Raw genomic sequence first — 24684 nt, forward strand, 5'->3', positions numbered from 1 at the left:
ACCAGCACTCCAGAGGCAGAGGCAAGCAGATCTCTGTGAGTTTGAGGCCAGCCTAGTCTACAGAGTGAGTTCCAGGACAGGCTCCAAAAGCTACACAGAGAAACCCTGTCTCAAAAAAACAGAGAAAAACAAAAGGAAGAACAACAACAACAACAAAAAAACCTCACATGTGAACCAACTATTGTAAAAGCCATTCTAAAATACACACACATATAAAAAACAGTTCAAGTGAAACTAACTAATAATGAGGAACAACACCCCTACTACATATGACAGGCTACCAAATAAAAGGCCCAGTATTGGGAGTGGGTTACCTCTTTGTGAGTTGCTGGCCTTTTGAGTCCCATAGGTCTCTAAACATTACAGGCTATTACCATTGCTCTTGGTTACCCTCTAAAGTATGAAAATAAGACTCTATTGCTGAAGAGACCACATTCTTGAGTCACAGATCATGGAGAGATCAAGCTAATACTGATTTAGACTCTTCCCTGATGGCTAGATTTCATAATGCTGGCAGGTGCTACCCACACAACTAGAGCAGAAAAGTAATCGTTAATCTTTGCCCAGCCATGAACCCTCTAAAATAATGATTGGCCTGGCCAGATATACCACTTGTATAATAGTGGCACAAATATCACAGGAATAGTCAACCACTTTCTAATTGGACTTAAGGTCCAATCTTCAAAATGGAACCCAAACATGGGACAGTTATAGAGGCAAAGAACCTGGGTGGCTGGATAGGTTGTAGGGCCTGTAAGAGAGCCTACTGTTTACTCTGCTAAATGGATATAGTGCTAAATCACATCTTTGTTACTTATTGTTATACCCACAGATTGGTGCAGCTCTTTACCTTGGCTAGAGAAATGTCTTTTTGCAATAGCTGGTGATCAACACAGAGGCCCACAACTGGGCAACGTGCCAAGAATAAGAAACTACAGTGTACTCAGCCCAAAATGGGAGATCTATAGTACACATGCTCCAAGGCTCAGAAGCCATTATGGAAGATGGGAAGAAAGTGTGTAAGACTCAGAGGCAGTAGATGACTACAACAAATTGGTTTCCTAGACACAACAGGGCAGTTGCACATGTGTCCTCACAGTAGTTGTGATAGCCGTGTACAAGCTGGAGTCAGGCAAAATCCCAACATGAAATGGGGAGGTGAGCACAAAACCCTCCCCCAGCACCTACAAAGCTATTGGTAACTGATAGCTGCTGGGAGATGGAGAATTAGTTTTCTTCAAGGTTGTGACCTCTGCTACACAGATGCTCCAGCATATGCCCCACCTCAAAGAGTGGTTTGAGCAGCAATAACTGGATGGCAGAGTTTGTGTTTTTTAAAGGACACAAAGCTGTGTGTGTAGGGAGATGGGAGTGGATCCAGAAGGAGTTGGGGGTGGGAGTGAATATGATCAAAATACATTATATGACATTCTTAAAGAACCAAATTATTTAAAATAAACAGAAAACCAGCAACAATAACAATGAATAAAACCTTCCTAGTTTGTAAGCTCTAGCCCTCTCACAAGGTCCAAGAGTAAGTCCAGCCTGTCATTCTTCATGTTACATATCTATTGTACCTATGTATGTTCTTGTAACAGGAAGGGAGACAAGGAGAGGGAGAAGGAGTGAGACACACATAGAGAGAGACAGAGCGGGGAAGGAGGAGGAAAAATCAAAGGAAGGCAGCTAAGTATTGTTGGATGTGATCATAGTTAATTCAGGATTACAGGAATAATTCTTGTGAAGAGGCAAAGCCAAGCCAGGTATGGTAGAGCATGCCATTATCCCAGCTAGCTGAAGGTAAAGGAGGATGATCACTCTAGCTCACGAGTTTGAGAAGACTATGCAACATAATGAGACCCGGTGTTGAAAAGCAAAAGTTGAAGATGGCTCAGTAGTCAGCACTTACCTAGGCTGCATGTGGATGCCTACACTACATACACAACTTGATTTCATGTTCCCCAACTGTGTAATTATGTCTGTGCTCTCCCATGAAAGGCTAGAAGGTAAGGGATGGAATTGAATCTATTTTAAAACTCACAGCTGTTAAACACAAATCTCCAAATATTAATAGACACTTTGATTTGGGACAAGTGGTTAGCCTATGTGTCACCACCATTGAAGTATTCTAAGCACAGGGCAGTGGTGTCTTGAGGGTGAGAGCAACAGTGAATTCAACCCTGAGACAAAGTCACACTTGGAATATTGGCAATTTGAAACCTCCTCAGGAGGTCTTGTAAATTCTCATTTTTTTTCTATTAAGCAGCCAAAATGGAAGGTAAGCAGGAGGAGTCACTGCACTTATCCAGGACACATGGTGTAGCCTGGGCTTCCACAGACCCCACAGGATGGCCACCATGTCTGTTTTCTCATGAAAACAGACAGATGAGAAGCAAAACAGTTAAATATGAGGAAAACAGGCAAGCATTTAAAATAGATGAGTGGGTCCAGGTGGCTTAGTGGTGTCGTGTTAGGCAGATGGAAGCCCTGGGTTCCATCCCCAGATCCAGGAAAACAAAAGAATGAGTGTTTGATAGGTAAATAAGAGCCAGATCAGGGGCACCTCTCCTCCTCTCCCCATCTCTGAAGGGTTGCTTATTACTAATAATGCTATCATTGATATTTCATCATGGTGCTAGGAATCATACCCAGCGTCCCAAACACAGTAGACAAGCCCTCTAGCATTGAGTGGCACCCTTTGCCTAACAGGGTCACTTTGACATGTGTCCAGTTAGCTTTCTATGCTGGGATAAAGACAAAGCAGGAACCTGGAGGCAGGGCTGGATGCAGAGGCCATGGAGGGATATGATGATTACTGGTTTTCTCCCCAAGGCTTACTCAGCTTGTTTCTCTACACAACCCAGGACTTCCAGTCTGGGGGATGAGGCAACTGCTCACAGTGGCCTGGGCTCTCACACATCAATCATTAATCAGGAAAATGTTCTACAAACTTGCCTACAGCAAGTCTCTTTCTTTTTTTTTTCTTTTCCTTTCTTTATCTTTGGTTTTTTTTATTTTACTTTTTGAGACAGGGTCTCTGTGTAGCCCTGGCTGCCCTTGTCTACACATTCTGTAGATCAGGTGAGCCTTGAACTCAGAGATCTGCCTGCTTCTGCCTCCTGAGAGCTGGGATTAAAGTTGTGCACCACTACTAACCAGCCTGCCTACAGGCAGTCTTATAGAAACATTTTCTCAATTAAACTTTCTTCTTCCCAGATGATTTTAGCTTGCATCAAATTGGCAAAAAACTGAGCAGTATATGTAAGGCAATGTAGGGGACAGGCCACAGACCAAAATGTCTGTTCCATTCACAGAGCTTGGTGTTTCATTATGAAAGAAATATTAAGTTTAAAAGAGATGGTAAAAGGGGGCTGGAGAGATGGCTCAGTTGTTAAGAGCACTGGCTACTCTTCCAGAGGACACCCAGGTTTGAGTCCCAGCACCTGCATGGAGGCTCACAACTGTCTGTAACTCTAATTCCAGGGGATTTAATGCCCTCTTCTGGCTTCCCTGATCATCAGATACACATGTGGTACACATACATAGATGCCTGCAAAACACTTATACACATAAGATAAAAATAAATAAGTCTTATTTTTTTCTTTAAAAAATGTGAAGTTAGGTTAAAGTGATGAAGCTAGGAGCACCAGGAACAAGAAATAAGGGGCATGTAGCTGGTTTTGAGATAGCCACACTTGCCAGATAAGAGGAAGGACAGAGTTCTGGGGCAATCAGACGACACCGGCAGGCTGTCACTCACAGAAAGGCCCCTTCCCTGAAGAACGTGTGCCTAGCATGTCTGCCCTTTCTGATAGTCTTGTTTCTAGAACAGCTAATTGTAACATACTAAATTGTAAGAATAACTTCTAAAAAGCCTCCATCTATCCCAGAAAGGGGACCACCACATGGACAAGTACCTGGAGATGGGGTAACCAAGAAAGACTTGAACTCCATCTTAGTAACTGTGATAGGAGTCAGTCCACAGCATGGCAAACTTCAAGCTGGGCATGTAAATGTGAGAAGTGAGAGAGCTTAGTCTAATTAATAGTTAGCAGAACCCACCAAGCTCCAAGTCCAGCAACACAAGCAAAGTCAGCAAGCAGCAATGCTGCTCGGGGTTAACAGCAGACAGTCAAATTCATCAACTAAGAAAGCAGAAGTCAGAGATGAGCAGAGTGGAGGTAGCAGCATATGTACCACATGTGGTCATTTTCTTGGCCAGACAAAAAAAAGCATGTGGTGTGTGATCCCTTATTGATCCAGTTTGCGACGTGCACTAGAAATAACCTCAGTCTTTGTCCAGCTCCTGCTGTAAGTCATGTGAAAATCCCTCTCAGTACCTGGGATTTCTCCCATTTGGCTTTGCTTTTTCTAAATAGAGCTTGCTGGTGCTCTGCTTGCTCCTTCGCATCCACCAAAGTCAAGAGTCACGATCTCCAGCTGACTGTAGGTGACCTGTCAGTGTCCAGTACTCAGTTTTGACCCAATGGCTGCCATTCTCGAAGACCTGCAGAGTGATGTAAATCTGTATCACCAACTTAACAGAAGAAGTGGGGACCCAAACAATGGAAAGCCGTGGGTTCGGCTCAGCTTCTGCTAAAGTTTGTGTTTCAGGTATTCCCAAAGGTCTATGTGGTAAAGGTCTGGTCCACAGGTGGGACCCAGTGAATGGAAGTCATTTTAGTGGGGATGTGCCCCCAAAGGGATCTGGCCAGTGCTGCCGCTATTGCCTCCACCCCCTCATCCTTCTCTTTTACATTTTGCTCTCTGCCCACTTTGTAAGTGGTTCTACTTTATCATTTGCTCTAGCCATCATGATGCTCTGTCTCTGCATGTTCACGCCCAAAGCTGTGAAGGCTAGAACCTCCAAAACAGTGAGCCAAAATACAAAATAACCCCTTTCAATTTTAAATACCCCCCAGGCATTTGTGTGTGTGTGTGTGTGTGTGTGTGTGTAAAGAGAGAGAGAGAGAAGGAGAGACAGACGGACAGACAGACAGACAGAGACAGAGCAAGCAAGGGTGCATGTGCCATGGCATAAACTTGTGGATGTTGGAGGACGACAACCTTGGGTGTTGACCTTCACTTTCTATCTTGCTTAAGACAAGGTCTTTCATTGTTTGTTACTGCATATACCAGGCCAGCTACCAAGCCAGCTTTCCTGTCTTCACCTACCTATCTCATTGTAGGATGGCAGGATTGGAGATTTACACAGGTTTTAGGGGGTTAAAACTCAGATTCTTATCTTATGCACATACAGCCTCTGACCCATGTCTTCAACCCACCCTTTTCTCTCTGTAAGTTGACCACCTCCTTTGTTGTGGTTCTAGGAAGCTGACCAGCATCACTTCAAACAAAACCAATTCTTTGAGGGAACTACAAGAACAAACGAGAAGTTTGGTGTGGTTTTGCTTTGGATTTCCCCCATCCCCAGTCTATTTTAGAAGAGCATGAGGATGTCACTCCACACTAGTGTTCTCATTATCTGTTCTGTGGGAGGCAGAATGAGTGACAGAGGTGGACAATGTGGGTACTTCTAACAGGCAGAACACTGAACAACTGTCCAGGTCCCCAAAACCTAAGATATGTCCAGAAGCAAGAAAGTAGTGGAAGTCTGGCTCTCTTTTTCCGCCGGTTGTTCAGTCTTTTATACCTTCCTCCATAACGCAGTTCATCGCCTACGTCCATATACATCTTTAGTCATGCCTAAAGTGGGTGTGGTTAGTGGTGCGGTAAACCGCCCTTTTATTACCTCATCTGTGTGCGCCTCTAGTAAGTCACATGGTTAATGGCGGCCCACTGTTTCCTCCTACAGAAGCTGTTTTTCCTTCTTGGAACCAGCCATGGTTCACATAAGGCCAATGGGAGAGCCATATGAATCTCTCTCAGAAAGAAATGGCATAAATCAATTTGGCACTTTGTGGCAGTCAGGCAACAGAGCCTTTGCTGGCAAGGTAGGAGTGAACAAACTCATTCTAACTTTGACCTAACCTCAGGCCCTATTCTTGGGGAGTGAACTTTGAAAGAATCAGAAACGTGGGTATTTTAGAATGACTTTCCCTGTGGAATGACCACTTTGTAATTCTCCAAGAGGCTTAAAAGCTTAAATTAATCAGGGTTCATGTGAAGCAGTCTGAGTTCTAATCAAATTGCTTATAAAAAGCATTATCACAACACAAGCACAGGTACAACTGCTTGCTAGCTTGGAGAATGAGTAAATTACAAGTATCTGTAACTGCTCACTCATGTCTGGGGGCGGGGCTTGAAAGACAACCCTACTCTATAAAATCTTATAATAGTCTCTAATATACTCCAATACCCTGAGTTCTAATGCCCTATGAAAGACTACAGTACCCATACAGGCATGGTAGGGATACATAACAGAGTTGCCACCATATGTACAAGAAAAAGCCCTAATGATGCCAGCATGGGAAACTGAAAAGCAGCTGGGTGTGGTGGTAAATGCCTGAGGCTGAGACAAGAGGATCAGGAGTTCAAAGCCACAGCAAGACCCTATCTCAGAATCATCCTGCCACAAAACAAACAAACAAACAAACAAACAAACAAACAATCAAACAAGCAAACTGCCACCACCACCACTAACAACAACAAAAGCAAGAAGATAGGAGAAAAGGAAAGAAGAAACATTCCCAGAAGAGAATCTGTGGTATGAATTTTGTGTCTCCCCTAAAGCAGAACCTCCAAAGTGATGGTTACAGGATATGGGACCTTCAGGAGATAGCTATGTCTGGTTGGAATTGGTGCCTTTATAAAGCAGACCCCAGGAGTTGGAGACATGGCTCAGTGGCTAAGACCATGTGTTATTCTTGCAAGGGTCTGACATTTGATTCCCAGCAACCACATGTTGGTCCAAACCATCTGTAACTCCAGTTCCAGGGAATCCTGGTCTTGCCTTCTTACCTCTGTGGGCATGTGCATATATATATATATATATATATATATATATATATATATATATATATATGTAAAATAGTCATGCATGCAACATAAAATAACTAAATCTAAGGAAAAAATTTAAAGAAGGGTGAGAGCTGGATCTCCTTTTCCATCATGGTTAAGAAGATGCTGTGTATGAACCTTTTCTAGACATGGGACTTACTCTTGCTGGCATCTTGACCATAGGCTTCCCAACCTTGAGGACTGTTGTTAGCAAGCCAATTAATGTTATGTTTTTATAGCCACCCCAGTGAATTGAGAATTGGTAAAGACATTAACTAAATTTTAGTTCTCTATGAATTAAGTTTTTGTCTGAAGCTCTGTGGCTCACCTTGAATAATACTAAGAACGTGTGGTTAAAAAAGAGACACAAATATTTTTGCTTTAACACCTATTTGCATTTTTCCTATTTGCAAGGAAATGCATGCTCGGGATAAACAATCCTTTCAAGACAGCTGGAATTAAGAGCAAAACATATTTTTCCAGCAACTAGATTATTTTTGTCTTATTTTTAGTCATTTTCCTTCTGTCTGTGCATTGAGGCAAGGTTTCTATATACCCAGGTAACTTCGAACTCATGATTCTCCTGTCTCCATTTCCTGGATACTAGGGATCACAGGTGGGCACATCATGATTAGCTAGTTATATTTTAATCTTGCACAAACATTGTTTTGTTTATTACCTCCCATTTCTGATAAATAGCAATTTGTAGTGACAAAGTCCCATATCTAAAGCTTTACTGCCTAGGAGACATTCTGGCAACTCAATAATCCATTTTTCTCTCACCCTTCAGAGTGCTCTCACACTCAAGAGTGGTTCCTTTAATGGGGACTGCCATTACACATGAAGGATAAGTCCTCTGTAAGGATATGGGCCCACTGTCCATCCTTTCACAAAGATTGCCCTTCCCTTCCTTGTAGATTATAATCAAAGTACAACATATTGCGAGAGTGAACACTTTTTAATGAAAGAGCTCAAAGGGAAGAGATGGCTCAGTCCATAGAGTGCTTGCTGGGCAGGCACGAGAAACAAGAACCTGAATTCAGATCTCCAGCGCCCACATGAAAACAGAGAAGAGTGGAGATGAAGACTGGAGGATCCTTGGGACTTGCTGACCAGTTAGTCTGACTAAATTGATAAGCTCCAGGTTCAGTGAGCAATACTGCCCTAAAAAATACGGAGAATGACTGAGGACACCTGATATTAACCTATGGACTCTACATACATATCCACACATGTGCATGTACATCCACTTATGTGCATACATACACTCAGGAATGCATGATGCATGCATGCACACATCAGGGGGCATGCACAGAGAGAAACCCAGGATAGACCCAGTCAGAAGAAAACCATCTACAAGGTCCAACTAACAAAAATTTGGACTTCTCTATCTCTTCTGGGACTGGGATCTCGCCACTTAACCATGGAGCTATCCACACACATTGACAGGTACACATGCACACAGCACAGCTCACACATGCCAAGGTTTATATAGGTTTTCCAAAGCTCTTTCCTGTGTATCCCTCTAAATTCTTAATGGGGAGTGGGAGTGGGGTGCAATCCTAGCAATATCACATGGTCAGGAAGCCCATTAATGGAAACCAAAGTAGAAAAAGTTGAGTAGAACATTTTGTAGTTTTGGTTGTGAGCCCAACCTTTAACAGCCAAACTATCTCTTTAGTCCAAGTAACACATTCTAAATCTGACATGTGTTTTTTTGTGTGTGTGTGTGTGTGTGTGTGTGTGTGTGTGTGTGTGTGTGTGTGTGTGTGTGTGTTTCTAAAGGAATGTATTAGATTGGGCATACGTGGTCAGAGATTGAAGAATTCCACAATGGCCATCATTGGTCTAGATAACCACCATTATCAGCCATCCAGCTGAAAAACACAGAGCTCAAAAGGAGAGGCCAAGGGGTGACCCTGCCCAGCCTGTCCTCATTCAAAGATATTAGAATCCCAAACCTGAGGTCTACAGTGACAGCCTTAACCTCAGCAAGGGAAACTTTGAGAGTTAGGAGGAGAGAGTAAGTGTCCCTTCTCCCTTTGCATCCCATCCAGATTGCTGTATGAACACAGTCCACATTCAAGATGAGTTGTTCCCACTTTATTTACTGACCCACACTCTGGTTTCTACACATGCCCTTGTCTCCTCACCCCAAATGCTTCACATACTAGGGCTCAGGCAGACTTTACAAAGTTCACAGTTCTCTGGGTGTCCTTCAGTACAGTCCCATTCACCCGCAGAATGGACCATCACAGCCACTTCCATACTCCTGCTTTCCAGACTCCTTTTTCTTGGCGAAAGAACTAATGTCCAGTCTCTTGACCTGAGATACACATTACAGGTATAGTTTGGTACCAGGAACACCATGGAGGACATGTCTCTGTTTTATAAGTCCCTGTGTAGAATAGGAAGTAGAAAGGCCACTTGCTGATTTAGCTGAGAAAGGGACAGTAGTGGGCTTAGGGGATGTCTTCAAAGAAGAGTCTTGGCTGAGTCACAGGGACATGTACCAGATGGTAGGCTAACACAGGAAGAAGGGGAGTCAGTATACATAGAGCATAGCCTGGACAGAGGCTTGCACCTAGAAATGAGAGCAGGAGGGAAACACCACAGGCTGCAAGCAGGGCATAGACTTCAGGGCTCTTAAAGGGTTAGACAGAATGAGGATTTTTGCTGCAGACTAGGAAAGACCATTGAATATCTACAGCAGAGGTGATACAGTCAGGTTTGCATCTTGGCATTGAGCTGCCACGAGGAGAGAGAATCAGAACGGTAAAACTGTAGGTAAGTTCCTGTAGGCTTCTAGGGAGACCCTGTGGAGAGAATGGGGTCAGAATGGCGCTAGTAAGAGACACACAGAATCAAAGGGGCTGGAAAGGATCAGTGGATAGTGAGTGAAGGTGTACCTTGGGTTGGAGGGCATTCCTGAGAAGAGGGTGTTTCACCGGCATTGGCAGTTGGAGCTGCCCTTCACTGTGATAGACACATAAGGGGATGTGGAGGCAGGGCAGAGGCTTGAGGGTGGCTTCATGACAAGTAGAAATGTCTGTGGCAGCTGGACATGAGAACATCCCAGACAGGATGTAAAAATTCTGAAGACCCTCCCTTGGATTTCTAGCAAGAGTGATTCTCCATTTGTCTCTGATTCTCATCTGATGCAATCCCCCCTTTTTTCTTTTTTGAAATTTAAATTAGAAACAAGCTTGTTTTACATGTCAATCCCAGTTCCCTCTCCCTCCCCTGCCCATCACGGACCCCCTATCCCATCCCCTTTCTGCTCCCCAGGGAGGGTGAGGCCTTCCATGAGGGATCTTCAAAGTCTGTAACATCATTTGGAGCAGGGCCTAGGTCCTCTCCTGTGTGTGTCTAGGCTGAGAGAGTATCCCTCTATGTGGAGTGGGCTCCCAAAGTCCATTCATGTACTGGAGATGAATAATGATCTACTACCAGAAGCCTCATAGATTGCCCAGACCTCCAAACTGACATTCACATTTAGGGGGTCTGGGCCAGTATTATGCTGGCTTTCCAGCTATCAGTCTGGGGTCCATGAGCTCTCCCTTGTTCAGGTCAGCTGTTTCTGTGTGTTTCTCCAGCCTGGTCTTGACCCGTTTGCTCATCATTCCTCCCTCTCTGCAACTGAATTACAGGAGTTTGGCTAATGTTTAACTGTGGGTGTCTGCTTCTGCTTCCATCAGCTACTAGATGAAGGCTCTAGGATGACATAAAAGGTAGTCATCAATCTCGTTATTGGGGAAGGGCATTTAAGGTAGCCTCTCCATTATTGCTTAGATTGTTAATTGGGGTCATCCTTGTAGATCTCTGGACATTTCCCTAGTGCCAGATTTCTCTTTAAACCTATAATGGCTCCCTCTATTATGGAATTTTTTTTTCTTGCTCTCCTCTATTCTTCCCATGACTCAATCTTCATGCTCCCTCATGTCCTCCTCTCCCCTCCTCTTCTCCATTTTCTTTCTCTTAACTCCCTTTCCCCTTCCCCCATGCTCAAAATTAGCTCAGGAAATCTTGTCCCTTTCCCCTTCTCCGGGAGAATATGTATGTCTCTCTTAGGATCCTCCTTATTTCCTAGCTTCTCTGGCGGTGTGGGCAATCTCCCTTTTGTACACCTCTTTCAGAGCCTTCTGAAACCTAGTAGTTCTGTAATGATGCTTAGAACCAGTAGGCAGCTTACCTTGGATGGACCACATCCTAGGCAGAATGGGAGGTCTAAAGACTCTAGATTTACCCTGAGTTGGTTCTCACGAATGACTCAGCCCTCATTAAAATCTCTGGTGTTCCGTGAGATGGTTCTTGCAAATTGGTCAGTTCCTACAAGGCTGATAGCTTGAACTCTGGGCCAGAGTTATCTGTGCCATTCTAGAATCTTCTTTCTACAATGATTGCTGACCCTGAGAATTTAGCCTTAAATATGGGTTCTAAGAAAATACACCATGATGCTGGAAAATTCTGTTGCTCTAATTATATGGGGAACATTTTTCTGCTAACATCCTGTTCCTACTTGGCACTCAAGCAATCATTGATAAAAATTATGCATTATCTTCCTTCACTCCTGTATCTGCTCAATCATTTCTTCTTTTTATTTGTCCTTTCTTTCTCCTACATGTTGAGCCTTGGTTTTCCTTTCAAGGATATATATTTTGTGGTCTTTGTCCACATTTAGCCTGGCGGTGTTTACCATGATGTATGGATGCCCACATGGACAGTTGTGCCATTAGCCTTTTCTCATTGCACCTGTTCACTGTAGATGGCATATTTCTTCCTGTAGACCAGGACCTCTTTGCCAATCTGCGGGCCTTTGTAGTTTTCTCAGACAACCTGAACTTCACCATCCATTTGAAGGTGCATAAATTGAACATTATACTTCTGACTCAGTTCTTTGGAAAGGGGAAGACATGATCATGCACTGAACTACCGTTTGTGATTCTTGCTTCAATTAGAAGTCACAAAGGGACTGAACTTCATTTTGGTGGTTGCCAATTCAGTGATGTCTGTCAAATGGAAGAGAGCTCTGATTATGCTTACTGAATGCTATAGTTTGTTTCTGGAATGTTCTTCAAAGACCTATGTGGCAAAGGTTTGGTAAAGCAATGAACAATTGGGAAGTGATGACAACTTTAAGAGATGGGCCCTCCTATGAAGTCTTATATCATTGAGGATACTAGGTGTACCCTTGAAGGGAACTGGGAATGTGGGGAACCCCATTTCTTCTCCTTGGCCACAAGGTGAATGGCTTTGATCCACCATGTGCTTCTACTATGAGGAAATGCCTCCCTCACATGTCCAATAGGCCATGGACCACAGATCTTGCACCAAAACACTTAAAACTACAAGGCAAAAATATACCTGTTGTCTGTATGAACTAGTCATCTCAGATGTTTGTTGTTAACACAGCAATGTCTGGTTCATTTTTCACTTTCACTAATGATAGGATTTTATAGATCTATCCACCACACAAAAAAGTTAGTGTCAGTTCTTCAGTAGGCTATCCTTTATTTTAAAAATTTATTTCTTACTTAAGTTTTTAAGCATATGTTACCTTGACATTTTCGTACACATCACCTACTTTTCTTATACCCACTCATAGTATCTTCCTTTGATCTTTCTCATGTTACCCTTATCCTCTCCTCAAATAGTTCCCTTTACTGTCTTCTTATATATAATCTAGATACCACATGTGGGAATGATTCCACATGGCATTTTTTTTCAGAGTCTGATTTCACTGTAGGACTATCTCCAATTCCATTGATTTTCCTGAAAAAAAAAAAAACATATTCTCTTTCCTTTTTATGTGAATAAAATTCTATTGTGTAGACATATCACATTTCTTTATCCATTCATCCACTGATCAGCACTTAGGCTGCCTTCAAGCCTTAGCTATTGTGAGTAACGCTGTAATAAGGATGCATAAGCATGTCTGTGGGATGCTTAGGGTCCTTTTGATATACTCCCAGGAGTGGCAGAACTGGTTCTATAGTAGCCCTGTTTTTAGTTGAGAAACCTTCATACAGACTGCACCAGTCCCCACCAGTGGTGAATAATGGTCTTGCTCCCCCACACTGTTGCCAGCATTACTGCTTTCTTGGTCCATTGCGCCCTTCTATTCACTCGTTCATCCTGCATGTTCATGTGGTGACTGGTGCAGGCACCTTTCCAAGTTCTGGTACAAAGAACAAGATGGAGGGCCATTACTTTCATAGATTCCCTATAACTTCAACACAGGAGATTCCTTCCTCCTAAAAGACTGCTTGTTACTTGACTGTAGTAACAAATAACCTTTAGTGCTACCTTAAAATAGCTGAATCCCCAGATTCTCCAAAGCTCTTACACTAAGACTTGGCAGAACGTTGGAAAACAGTCACTACTTCTATAAAATGCCATCCACAGGCCAGCCCCACCATCTGTTAGCTTTCTGAATTTAGCAACTATAAAAATAACAGAAGCTCCCAACAGCAACTATGCATTCATAAGTACATTGTCTGCTAAGTCTTTTTTAAGTTAGAATGTTGCAGCTGTTTCTACTCCAGAAGGACATACTTAGTGGGCCCTGGGTGACAGGTGTAGCTTGGCTTACCATGACTTGAAGGACAGCTGCAAAACTGATGACCTTTGGATAGCTGATGACATGAGCTTTCCCAAGTCATACAGCCTATATAGGCTTCAGCAACATATCAAATACAATAGGGCACATCTGCCTTCCCCCTTCATCAGGAAGCTGTAAAGGGACAAAGAAAGCTGCCAGTTGGAAGTGTCTCAAACTAGAGGTCAATATTGTATTTCTGAAAAGAAAAAAATGTGTTGACTTCCAAAGTCTTCCAAATGGCCATGTGTCTACTGAGACCAGTTGCCCCTAATGCTGCTCCTCAGCAAGGCAAACAAGACATGGGGAGAACCTGTGAGTCAGGTTCACAAATTTCTCACCTGGTATTCCTTTGCTTCCCATTTATTCACATTCTAGACACCTAGCTAACCTGTTTCTTTATGTTCCTCATGGCTCAACTTTTAATCAATTAACTAATTAATGGGTAGAGTGCATGGTTTGAGACAGGCCCAGGATGGCCTTGAACTACTACCTGCCTCCATGCCAATTTGGTATCACAGAAGTGCACCATCATTCCTTGCTTTTGTTTTTAACTAACACATAATAAATGCATATATTTTGGAGGCACATTATCACAGGATGGCAAAGTTGAGCTAATTAACATGCACATCAATTCATAGTTTGTGATAAACTTTTCAACAAATTTGGAATATAAATGCTGTATTATAGTCTCTCCAACAGATCACTTAAGAAATGCTCCATTTTTTTTTTTTTTGCTTAGCATCTCCCCTCCCCATCCTCCTCCTCGGCTTGTAGTCAACACTTCTGAGTTTGACTTTCCCGAGTCCCTATGACTCATGCCTGCCTACCATAGAGTTCTGCACAAGTGGATTGTCAGTCCCAGGTGAACAGTGAAAGAATAACACCCATTTGTGAATACGCACAGTATGTGCATAGCATACTGTCCATAAGCAACAGAATATGCACATACAGTTAGATTTCTGAAACTATACAAAAGAATACATACAAACACTATTACTTCATTTTGTATACGGAACTTGAGCAGTCATAGACTTTGGCATTTATGGTGTGTTTTCCTGGTACCAATCTTCCATGCGTACCAGGTCAAATGCATTTATCTTTGTGTCCAGTTTATTTCATATGGCATATTCTCCAGGTTCATCTATTGTCTTTTTCTCTTGCTGTGATGAAACACTAGCAAAAGCAACATGAAGGGATGTTTTGCTTGGGTTCACAGTTCCATAATACAGTCCATCCTGGTGGGGAAGCCATTGCAACAGGAACTTGAGTTTGACAAATCATGTCTGTAGTCAAGAAGCAGAGAATGACAACTACTCATGTTCATATCTCTTTTGTTTCCTTTTCATACAGCACAGGGAATGATGCCACCTGCTGAGGGCATGTCTTAGCACTTCAATGAACTGAATCAGATAGTCATGCAGAGGCATCCCCAGAGGCTCATTTCCCAGCCTATTCTAGATCTCAAGTTGATACTTATCATAAAAGATAATTCTCTTAAGGTTAAATAGTAGTGTGTGTGTGTGTGTATCTATAAACTTTTGTGGTGCTGAGACCCAAATAGCTTTGTGAATGCTAGGCAAGCACTGTACACTAAGCTACTCCTGGTTCCTATGCTTTATGTATTCATCTGATGATGACATCTAGATATATACTGTCCATTAGAGAAAATAGGAGTACAGGGCCCTCTTTGACCACAGGTTTTTTTTTTCTTCAGCTACATACCCAGAAGAGGAACTATTGAGTTATATGATCTATTGTGTTCTGAGAAATCTGTCCAGTTTCCCACAGTGGCTTTATCAATTTATAATTCCAGCAATGCATAGATTCTCTTTTCTCCACAACTTCACCAACAGTTGTTTACCTTCTGTAACGATGACAGATGTGTGAGGTGGCATCTCATTTACAGTGACTTAATTTCCTTGATCTTGTTTATAAATGTTTGTAATCTCTGTATCTACCTGTTGGCTATTTGGGTATCTTGTGCGATGCATCTGGCTTTGCTCACCCACTTTGGCTGTGGCTCCACTTCTCTAACTCTTTGGACTGTGCAGCACAATATACTCTTTGCTCACCATAGAGATACAGGTGGTTTGAACACTGTACAGCAGGGAATGCAGTAGATGAAGACTCCACCCTAAGCATCCTAGTGACCAGAAGACCGTAAACAAAAGGACAAGAGAAACAGCAGCTGGGGATGAGAGTTGCATGAGGCCTGAAGGAAAACCCCACAGGTGACATAGCTTCCTTCTACAGGGTCACTAAGTGTCATTAAAAGATGTGAGGATGAAGGTGAGAAAACTCATGATGTGTGTGAGCATGTCAGAAGGTAACAGTTCCAAGACAGATCCTAAACAACGGCAACTTGGTGGACTGAGAGTACAATAGATGAAGGGTGGAGTTGGGAGGCATTTTGTGCCACCATACCTTCCCATTTAGGAACAGGGTAGTGTCTCTTATCTTCAGGTCTTCTTGATAATTCCCACTCATCTTATTTAGGAATTGTATACATGCTAGCTTCCAAGGGTTGCACTAACAAACTTCTTCACACTGGACGGATCCCAGCATACCTTCATTCTGCTTTGAGGTGATGTCTCATGTCAAGCTAGCACAAGACAACGCTTTGAGCGCTGTAGGGAAAAGGTCTTCCCATCTCTGGTAGCAGTGATGCTGGAGTTTCTTGATTTGTCTATTTAATGCTCTTACACTTCATTCCCACCTTCTTCTTAAAGGGACTGGATGGTAGATTTAGGGATAATCCTGAACAAGTGTGGTTTCATTTGGACTACATGCACAAAAATCTCATTTCTTAAACAGGTTAGATTTGTAGGTTTTGGCTTGGTACAAAAGCAGAGCAAATATTTTCAGTTCCCTGTTTGTGTTTTGCGATAGTTTTTCTTCTCATCCATTCCAACAGCAGTTACCTCCTGAGACTGAAAGGGTTCAGGGGCTCAAGGTTTACTGTGCTGGGCAAACTAAGCACTTCTATACTTTTGTTCTCAGATTATGCTATAAATTGGTATGGCATCTGTTCCACATCATGTTTAGTCACTGGTTATGGCTAGTGAGCTATAAGGTTTTCAAGTTTTATGTTGATTATCTTTAAGTTGCCATCTTGCTGAAAGTGTAGTAACGTCTTTCTGGTTGTCTTTTTGACTTCCTTGGTAGTAACCACATTAGTTCTAAGGTTCCCAAATCATGGGCATATTATGACACCCAACAAAAGATGGTAGAACAAAGATTATCTGTAGGGCGAAAGAATGTTCAGGAAGTGGCTAATATGTTATCTGTTACCAAGACAGGTTCAGATATCCTTTTCATGCCTACAGGAGTGGATCCACTTTTCATTACTGTCACATTTGAACTATTGATCCTGCCTCAAATATTGCAGTTTTGAAGGCAAGGCCCAGCATCTTGACAGAAGGTTCAGTCACAATCTGCAACAACACAATAGACATAGGAAGGGCTAATTCCTCCAAGAAGTCATACCAACAAATGATTTCATGAATTGACTAGTTGTTTGTTGCCAGTTTTTCATGTGTGAAAAGGGCGGGGCTCTTCCCAAGGTTGGTCTTTATGTACAAAGGCAGGAACTGTGCTTCCTACAAGTTATTCTGAGCACCAGAACCACACTTAGCAATGGAGTCCAGTATCATACAGTGAAACACTTAAGCAGCCCTCTGTGCTAACCCTTTTACCTACATCTCTTCCACAGGTACCTTAACTCAAAATGCCACTTTCATCCTACCAGCACACCATTCAATTTCAAAGTATACACTTTTAGGGCTGTTTGTTGATGAGCCCTCCTGCAAAGACCTTGTCTGTATGCACTGCACTGAGGACAATACCAACAGTATCTAGTGCCATACAAGGTCAATACAAAGCTGCTGAATACAATATAAGGATCATCTAAAGCCTACATTAAAATTAACGTATTAAACAAATTCACATTTTCTGGGTAATATTCTAGAAGTGTTTCAGATTTTGTCACGTGTAGGAGACTACCATGTAGGCTCAACATGGCAGGCAAGTTTATGACACACTGCAGCTTTCCCACTGCCTTACTATCCCTGATCTGTCCGCCCGCCCAAACATTACTTTGGATGAGAACTTGTTATTAGTCTCCAGAGGTTCCTGGAAACCTCAGAAGTAGAAAGAATTTTAGGATTATCCAAAAGAAAGACAAACCCAGAATCCCTGTCATCTGCCAGGTCATGTATCTACTAATGTATATGGTCACTGAGGCCCCTCCCCCACCATATGGTATCCCACACTAGTTACTACTTCACCATGTTTTCCTCTCAAATGCTGGTCTTTTCCCCAGAGTCTACCCCAACTTTCAGGTACACCTTAAATGCAAGAACTTTCACACAGACTTCAGTAGCTGGTGCTCAGGCACAGATGTGGGAAGCTTGGAGGTGGTTGTCTATTCATCTTCTGGATAGGTGGGACATGCCACAAGGGAGGAGGCGAAGTCCCCTTTTCAAGGTTAGGCTTCCACGATAAGTTCATGCTTGCAACCCTGGGAAGCAGTACTCTTCGCAGAGTGGGGAAGTAGCGTGGTGAAGTCAGATATCCATGACATTGTTCTGGTATTTCCCAGTATCTACAAACCCAGACAAAAACACAACGGCTAGATCCAGTGGATTTCTACCTGAGGACAAGGTCAACAATGGCTACAACCGAGGAGCTAGGGAAGGATTGAACATAGCTGACTTTGGAACAACCATGAGCTTTATGCATCTACCAATGGCCACCCTCTCTGTGAGTGGGCCTTGCAAAAGGTGACTAGCACCTACAGGGGAACTCTGGTGGGCTTAATCTTCTCTTTACATTAAGTCCGTCTTTCCTATCAGAATTTGGAGGTACATTCCACAAGAACCACTCAGTACATGTGTTCATGTATTAGCAAGTCTCTGACACTCACCTCCACGGAAGACAGAGGTAGTCTGTCAAAGTTTGGACTTGGACTAGAACTCCAGGCTCTATTACAACACAAATCAACAATATCAACAGAATTACTACATATAAGCTCAAGTCATGGTTAACATTTTTGTCAAAACTGCATTTATTTTGAGATGACATTCTTTGATTGCACATTTGAAATAATTTATTTATATAAACAAAAATACTCAAAAGGAATAAAGTTCCCTGCCCCCAAACAAACCACAAAAGGATACAAGATAGTTTACTGGGACCTGTAAAACCCAAATGCCATCCAGTCAGGCAACATGTTGGAGTGCATTTCTTACTATAAATAGATTTTTACAGAACTCTCTATGCAGTTTTTATAACAAATCTTGGCTTGGGCATAGTTCACCCTGCTGCAGCACACACACAAAGCAGCTCCCAGTGACTCTTACTGCCCATAAAAATAACCATTCTTGTACTGCTTACTGAGGAAGTTTCTAGTAAAAGTCACACCAGAGGACTGGTGGTCTTAACATATACATAGCCACTAAGAAGCTACAACAAGTAGCATAGAGGAGTATAGCTTGGTCAAGTCACCAGCACTGTGGGTACCCATTCCTCACTGACTCCCTGTCGAACACAGCTTGCTTCTGACACAGGTAATCTGGTGCTGCTATGTGCTCTGCATTCATTATGAGTGGACTGTTAATTTCCATGAGGGCCTAGAATCTCCATTCTTCATGAAGCTGAGGGTTCAAGCCCTAAGCTAAGCATTCTTTCCCTAGCTCTGTTGAAGGTTATGCTTCCTGTTTCCTCTTCTGTCAACAAGTATAGGCACTGTCTGTCACTGGCTTTTCAGAAGACCATCCATATTTTAAGAACTACCCAGCCCCAGTCTTGAGATACTTACTCTAGTGAAGGCTATGAGACAGTGGCTTGTAAAATAGAAACATACTATATGTTCTATTTGATTCCTACTAGGTAACTCAAGTCACCTGACTGAAGTCCCAACTGGGTCTCATAGTCTTTCAATCACTGAAGGCACATACACTTTCTCACACTGCTCTTAGAATTAGTTTACTCACCACCCATAAAAAGCTGTTCAATTTTACTTTTTTGAGGCAGTGTCTTACTACATAGCCTGAACCAGCCTCAAAATCATGATCCTCCTGCCTCACGTCCACTGGGATTACAGGTCAGTGCTACTACCCTGGAAAACCTGTCCAATTTTATCTTAAAAACAAATAAATAAAGCAGGAAGACAGACACTATTTGTTCTATGTACATACATATTTATTTAACTTATTAAATACCTATAATGAACTAGAAATATATATATATATATAAAACTCAAAAGTTTAAAATATGGCCCCAGGTTGCAGTTCCTAAAGCAGCAGGAATATGCAAAATCACGACTCACTAAATTCTGCCTTGAAGCTCAGCTAAGCAGCAAAAATCCCCTGAACCAAGGGAAACTCCAAGATGGAGATGTCCCAGGCAAAGACCATGGAGAAGAACACAGAAGAGCTAGCTCCAACAGCTGAAAGGTGTGAGGCCATACCTGGCCTCACCTGAGCATTAAGGCATGAAAGCACCTCTAGGGCCTTCAGGATCCCATTACTTTTTAACTTCATTTAAACTCAACTCCTTTCCTCTTCCAGTTGAAAGAATAAAACAAAACTTTCCAGAATGTGTGTTTCTCCAACAAATTATATTTGTTATTTAAATCAGTCTGAAGTCATCAAATGTGGCTTTCTTCATCCTTAAATGAGAATGAGCTTTCCATTAAAGGCTGCACTGAGATAGCATTCCTGAACAGCATCCAGTCTTGAACACTGAACTACTCTGCAAAAAAGCTACAGTCACTATGATTTATTAACACATACTATTGGATTTATTTTGTTTTTTCTTTTTCTTCTGGCAAACTTGGAGCCACCAGAGAACAAAAAGTAAGTCCTTATCATTGTACAGGAAAATGAAATGGGTCTCTACCTACATGCCTAGTGATTCAAGCAAAAAGGTACAACTGAAATCCTTAGTGCAAGAAACACAACTAATTAATACAAATTAACACTCACTGATGAGTAGGGAAAAGTTTCCTATTCAGAGGTAGAGTCCAGTGCACAAGGCTTGAACACAACAGCCAACAGTCTGAATAAAACTGAGCCAGGCCATAAGGAGTCACTATTGATGGCAGATATCAGACTGTATGTACACAATACAATAAATAGACTGTACAATCTTTTAAAGTAGTTTAATAAACTCCACAAAATAGTATCAGGTGCATTGAAATATTTACATAAGTCAATTTCCAAATCTCGCATTCAAATAAAAGGAATAAAAATAAGATTTCTGCTATCAAGTCAGCAGTTCTTTCCTGAAACGGGCTGGTAAAATAAGGTATTATACACGAGAGGAAGGAATTTGTCTAAGAGGTATTCATATTTGGCTAAGAAAAATAGGTCCCTTTTAGAGTTATAGAGATGAGAGGATACGAAACGACACTTTCTGCACTTTTAGACCTCTGCCTAAGGGTTTTCAAAAGAGAAGCTGATTTTGTTTCCCACTCAGAACAAACCATCAGAGGTGTAATTGGAGGGTAGTTAATTTTTCACTTCCTGCTTCAGAAGTTTAGACCAGAACTTGCTCATATTTCTCACTGGAAACATGACTGCACAACACATATTCCACTGAACCCTGACTAACATTTCTGGCTCCATGCTCTTGGGATTTTGACACTTTGTTCCTTCCACTTCCAAAGTGTGCTCCATGGAGAGATGCCTGTTGGGGTCAGGCATGTGATTTTAGAGTATTTAACACTAACAGACAATTCTAAACTCTTCCTAGCTCACACAGAAGAGGGCGCTAGCATTTGTTTAAGTGTCTCAAACAAGGAAAAACTCACAAATCTCCATCACTTTAAGCTAAGAAGATGAGCAGAAGCAAAGCACTTGTGCATGAGAGACTTGGATTCTTAGACTTCAGGTCAGATTTTCTCACGGACAGGGTCCTTTAACCCTTTTATTTTTTTTCAACAAAAGATTCTGATCTAGCCCAAAGCAAATCAGAAACAGTCAGAAAACACAAAAGTTGGTTATAATTAAGGAAGCATGAGCCTTCACAGTTTGTGTAGCTTCTCCAAGCACCCACAATGAAAATGCAAGTTGTTATTTTTTTTTTTATTCAATCATTCTGTGAAAAATACCTCAGGAAACAGTAACATTTTTTCCCCTTTAGTGATCTTCCCATTGGAATACCCACCCACCCACTCCCCCCCCCCACCCTTTTTTTTTTAAATTTTAGATTTTTAAAAAAATTGTATACAAATAGACTAAATTTGATTTAAAGTAAACATATAAAAGTCAAGAAGAATATTGCTTGCAACAATGGACATGGAAGTAGAAGAATGACCAGGCAGGGAGCACATGGAACGGCTCCTCACAATGAGGTCAGGCAAACCTGGCTCCCTGGATGCTTCTCTATCCGGGATGCCTATGCTGAGGACCTTTGCCTTCAGCCACAAAGTCTGATTGAGTTTTGTAATTACACCTTCATGTTAGCAGAAAGAGAACCTGGGAGGGAGAGGGATGACAAAAACAAAACCATGAATAACCAATTACAAGAAAACTGGAAGGCACAAGCACCCATGTAATCTAAATAGAACTTCCTTGGGGTGAGGCAGGAGAGGGATACTTTTGGTTCAGCACTACAGTCAAGTTAATCCTGCTATTGTTGAAAGAGATTCTTATAAAACAGGTGTGTAGAAACAACAAGCACATTTTACTTGTGAGGAAGAAAGCTCAGAAGACAGCTAGAAGAGATGGTGCAGAGATAAACAATCAGTACTATTTATTTGGATGTCTGTGCCATGGTGAGTACAAACTATATTCTCTGCTCTGTGGGATTGAAACCAAACCAGAATAAAAATGAACAACAAATCCCCTCCCCAATCCCAAGAAAGCAGCAAGAAGGAATGCAGGAAGTCTTACAGAGCATACCCATCCCAAGGGCACTGCGTGACACTCCCAACTTGGATGGGCATTCAACTCTGCTACCTACCTCTGGCTCCATCTGGTACCTATAGCCAGACAGGGACCCAGAAACAGCCAAGTTACCAAGTACTCTCCACCTTAACACAACTTCCCTTTCCTTCATTTCCTCCTCCAGGATTAGAGTCTTTTTCCTCCACGAAAGAAGTGCTGTTCATGATGGCCAGGGAGGCTTGATACTGGGTTCCAGAACACTGATTTCACGTCCCTTAAAGCCTCTCTGCGTACAGAACGCAGTGTGGAGGCGGGTGTGAAGGCAGCCTTGATGGGGCTATGTGTTAAAAACAGAAGGAAAAGAAAAAAACAAAATAAACCACCCCAAGTTCATCTTTTCTCAAACAAAAGGAGAAACTGAGGGATGGCATGGCCTTAGGAGGGTGCCCCAGTTAGGAGATGATAGCTGGGGACCACCGTGGCAGAATCAGGTTGTCAGCACTTGCTGAACGCTTCCTTGTGGGTTTTCTCAGGTCCTTGTACTTGTCCTCACAGAGACGAGAGATGGCCTGAGAGGGAGAAAGATAATGCAGGTTATACACCAGGTTCCATGGGGACTCCTCAGCCAGGGACTCTGCAAGGCTGCCAACTCTGCTGGCTCAATAGGCCTTGCTGCTCAGCACAACTCCAACTCTGAGAGTGGATGCTCAATTCTACTGCAAGGGACACACACATTGGTGAGAGATAACCATTATAATGATGGAGAAAATAAGTTGTCCAGATAGGAGCCAATTGTATGGTAGGTGTTGGTGAGACCAGACTCATGGGTTCTGAGGGACTGAGAGGCCACTCAGGGCCAGGATGGAAACACTTTGTAGTCTGCAGTCAATATATATATGCTAGTAATTTTTAAGAGAACATGTTAAAATTCAAAACAGCATTTTAAAAAAGTAGCTTCAGTAGCATCAGAGAAAGAGGACTGGAGGAGAGAAACAAAACAGGCATCCATGTTGAAGCCAAACGGTCAAGAGGGAGAGCAGACTACCAGACTGAGGAACATCATTCCACACATGGTACACACAGTACAGGTGGGACACAATAAAAACACAAGTCAGATTCTACAGGGGCATCAGAATTTTTGGACCAAGTTCTTTTATTTAAGTTTCCTAAGATTAGCAAGTGCTATTTCTCATAAATAGCTTATGTCTGAATCCATAATATCAACAAATATAAGTATTTCCTCTTAGCCAGACTGTATTTGGTAACAATAGCTTTCTCTAACATGTAGACAGAGTAAAAACACTCGAGTCCATCTAAGAGTAATTTGTAAAATGGCAAAACCCAGCCTGCAAAGGTACTCTGCTCTTGTCCTCCACTACACACCAGCATGTTCAAGAAATGACATCGAAATCTCCCTGAAGTTCTATGTTAATCCTAGTCTCTTCCCTTGCTTTACTAAGTTTCTTTTTAAAATTAATGGGCTGTTGGGGGGGTATAGTGGCACAAGACTTTAATTCCAGCACTCAGGAGGCAGAGGCAGGACAATCTATCTCTATGAATTCAAGGCAAGCCTGGTCTACATAGTGAGTTCAGTCAGGGTTATATAGAGAGACCCTGTCTACAAAACTAAAAAAAACAAAAACAAACAAAAAACAACAACAACTGCAAAAAAAACCCAAACAAAACTATTTTAATTGTTTGCTCTTTTTTTTTTTTTTTTTGGTTTTTACGAGACAGGGTTTCTCTGTATTGTTTCGGAGGCTATCGGTCCAGCCCGGCCTCGAACTCACAGAGATCCGCCTGCCTCTGCCTCCCAAGTGCTGGGATTAAAGGCGTGCGCCACCACCGCCCGGCAATTGCTTGCTCTTTTAATAACCTTCATGAAAAAAACCAGAACCTTTGTGCCCAAACTGACAAGTTCAAGTATAATGAGCAGGAACAGAGAAGGTATTCTATTGCTTGAAAGTATCTTACTGTGGAACTGTCTAGAGCAGAATGTCCTGTGGGCTTGTCTATAGAAGAGTGTCCTGATTGCTTTAATTGATATGGGAAGATCTGTCCACTATGGGTAGCCCTGTTCCCTGGTTTGTGCCCTTGACAGTGTAAGAGTAGAGAGTAAGTTAGCTGAACACTAAGCATGCATGCCTTTATTCTCCCTCTGTTCTCTGCTGTGCTATCTCTAGCTGCTTTCACTTTCTTTGAAATAACAAATTGTAACATGGTAATTTTAAG

The 24684-nt window shown here is 42.2% G+C and overlaps 1 protein-coding gene and 1 pseudogene across 2 annotated transcripts in view; both read right to left on the minus strand.

The window, feature by feature from the left end:
- Positions 1-4356: 4356 nt before the first annotated feature.
- On the minus strand, positions 4357-12257 carry LOC121143462 (annotated as a pseudogene).
- A 6345-nt stretch (positions 12258-18602) lies between these two features.
- Positions 18603-24684, minus strand: part of Ccny (cyclin Y) — a 134744-nt gene continuing 128662 nt past the window's right edge. For both annotated transcript variants that reach the window (XM_005083449.4, XM_013123078.3), the window contains one exon: positions 18603-23021. In XM_005083449.4, the coding sequence (XP_005083506.1) occupies positions 22905-23021 (117 nt within the window). In that variant the 3' untranslated portion in view covers positions 18603-22904. The remainder of the gene's footprint in view (positions 23022-24684) is intronic.

Source organism: Mesocricetus auratus, unplaced genomic scaffold, assembly GCF_017639785.1.
Source record: "Mesocricetus auratus isolate SY011 unplaced genomic scaffold, BCM_Maur_2.0 Super-Scaffold_100013, whole genome shotgun sequence".
Taxonomy (NCBI): domain Eukaryota; kingdom Metazoa; phylum Chordata; class Mammalia; order Rodentia; family Cricetidae; genus Mesocricetus; species Mesocricetus auratus.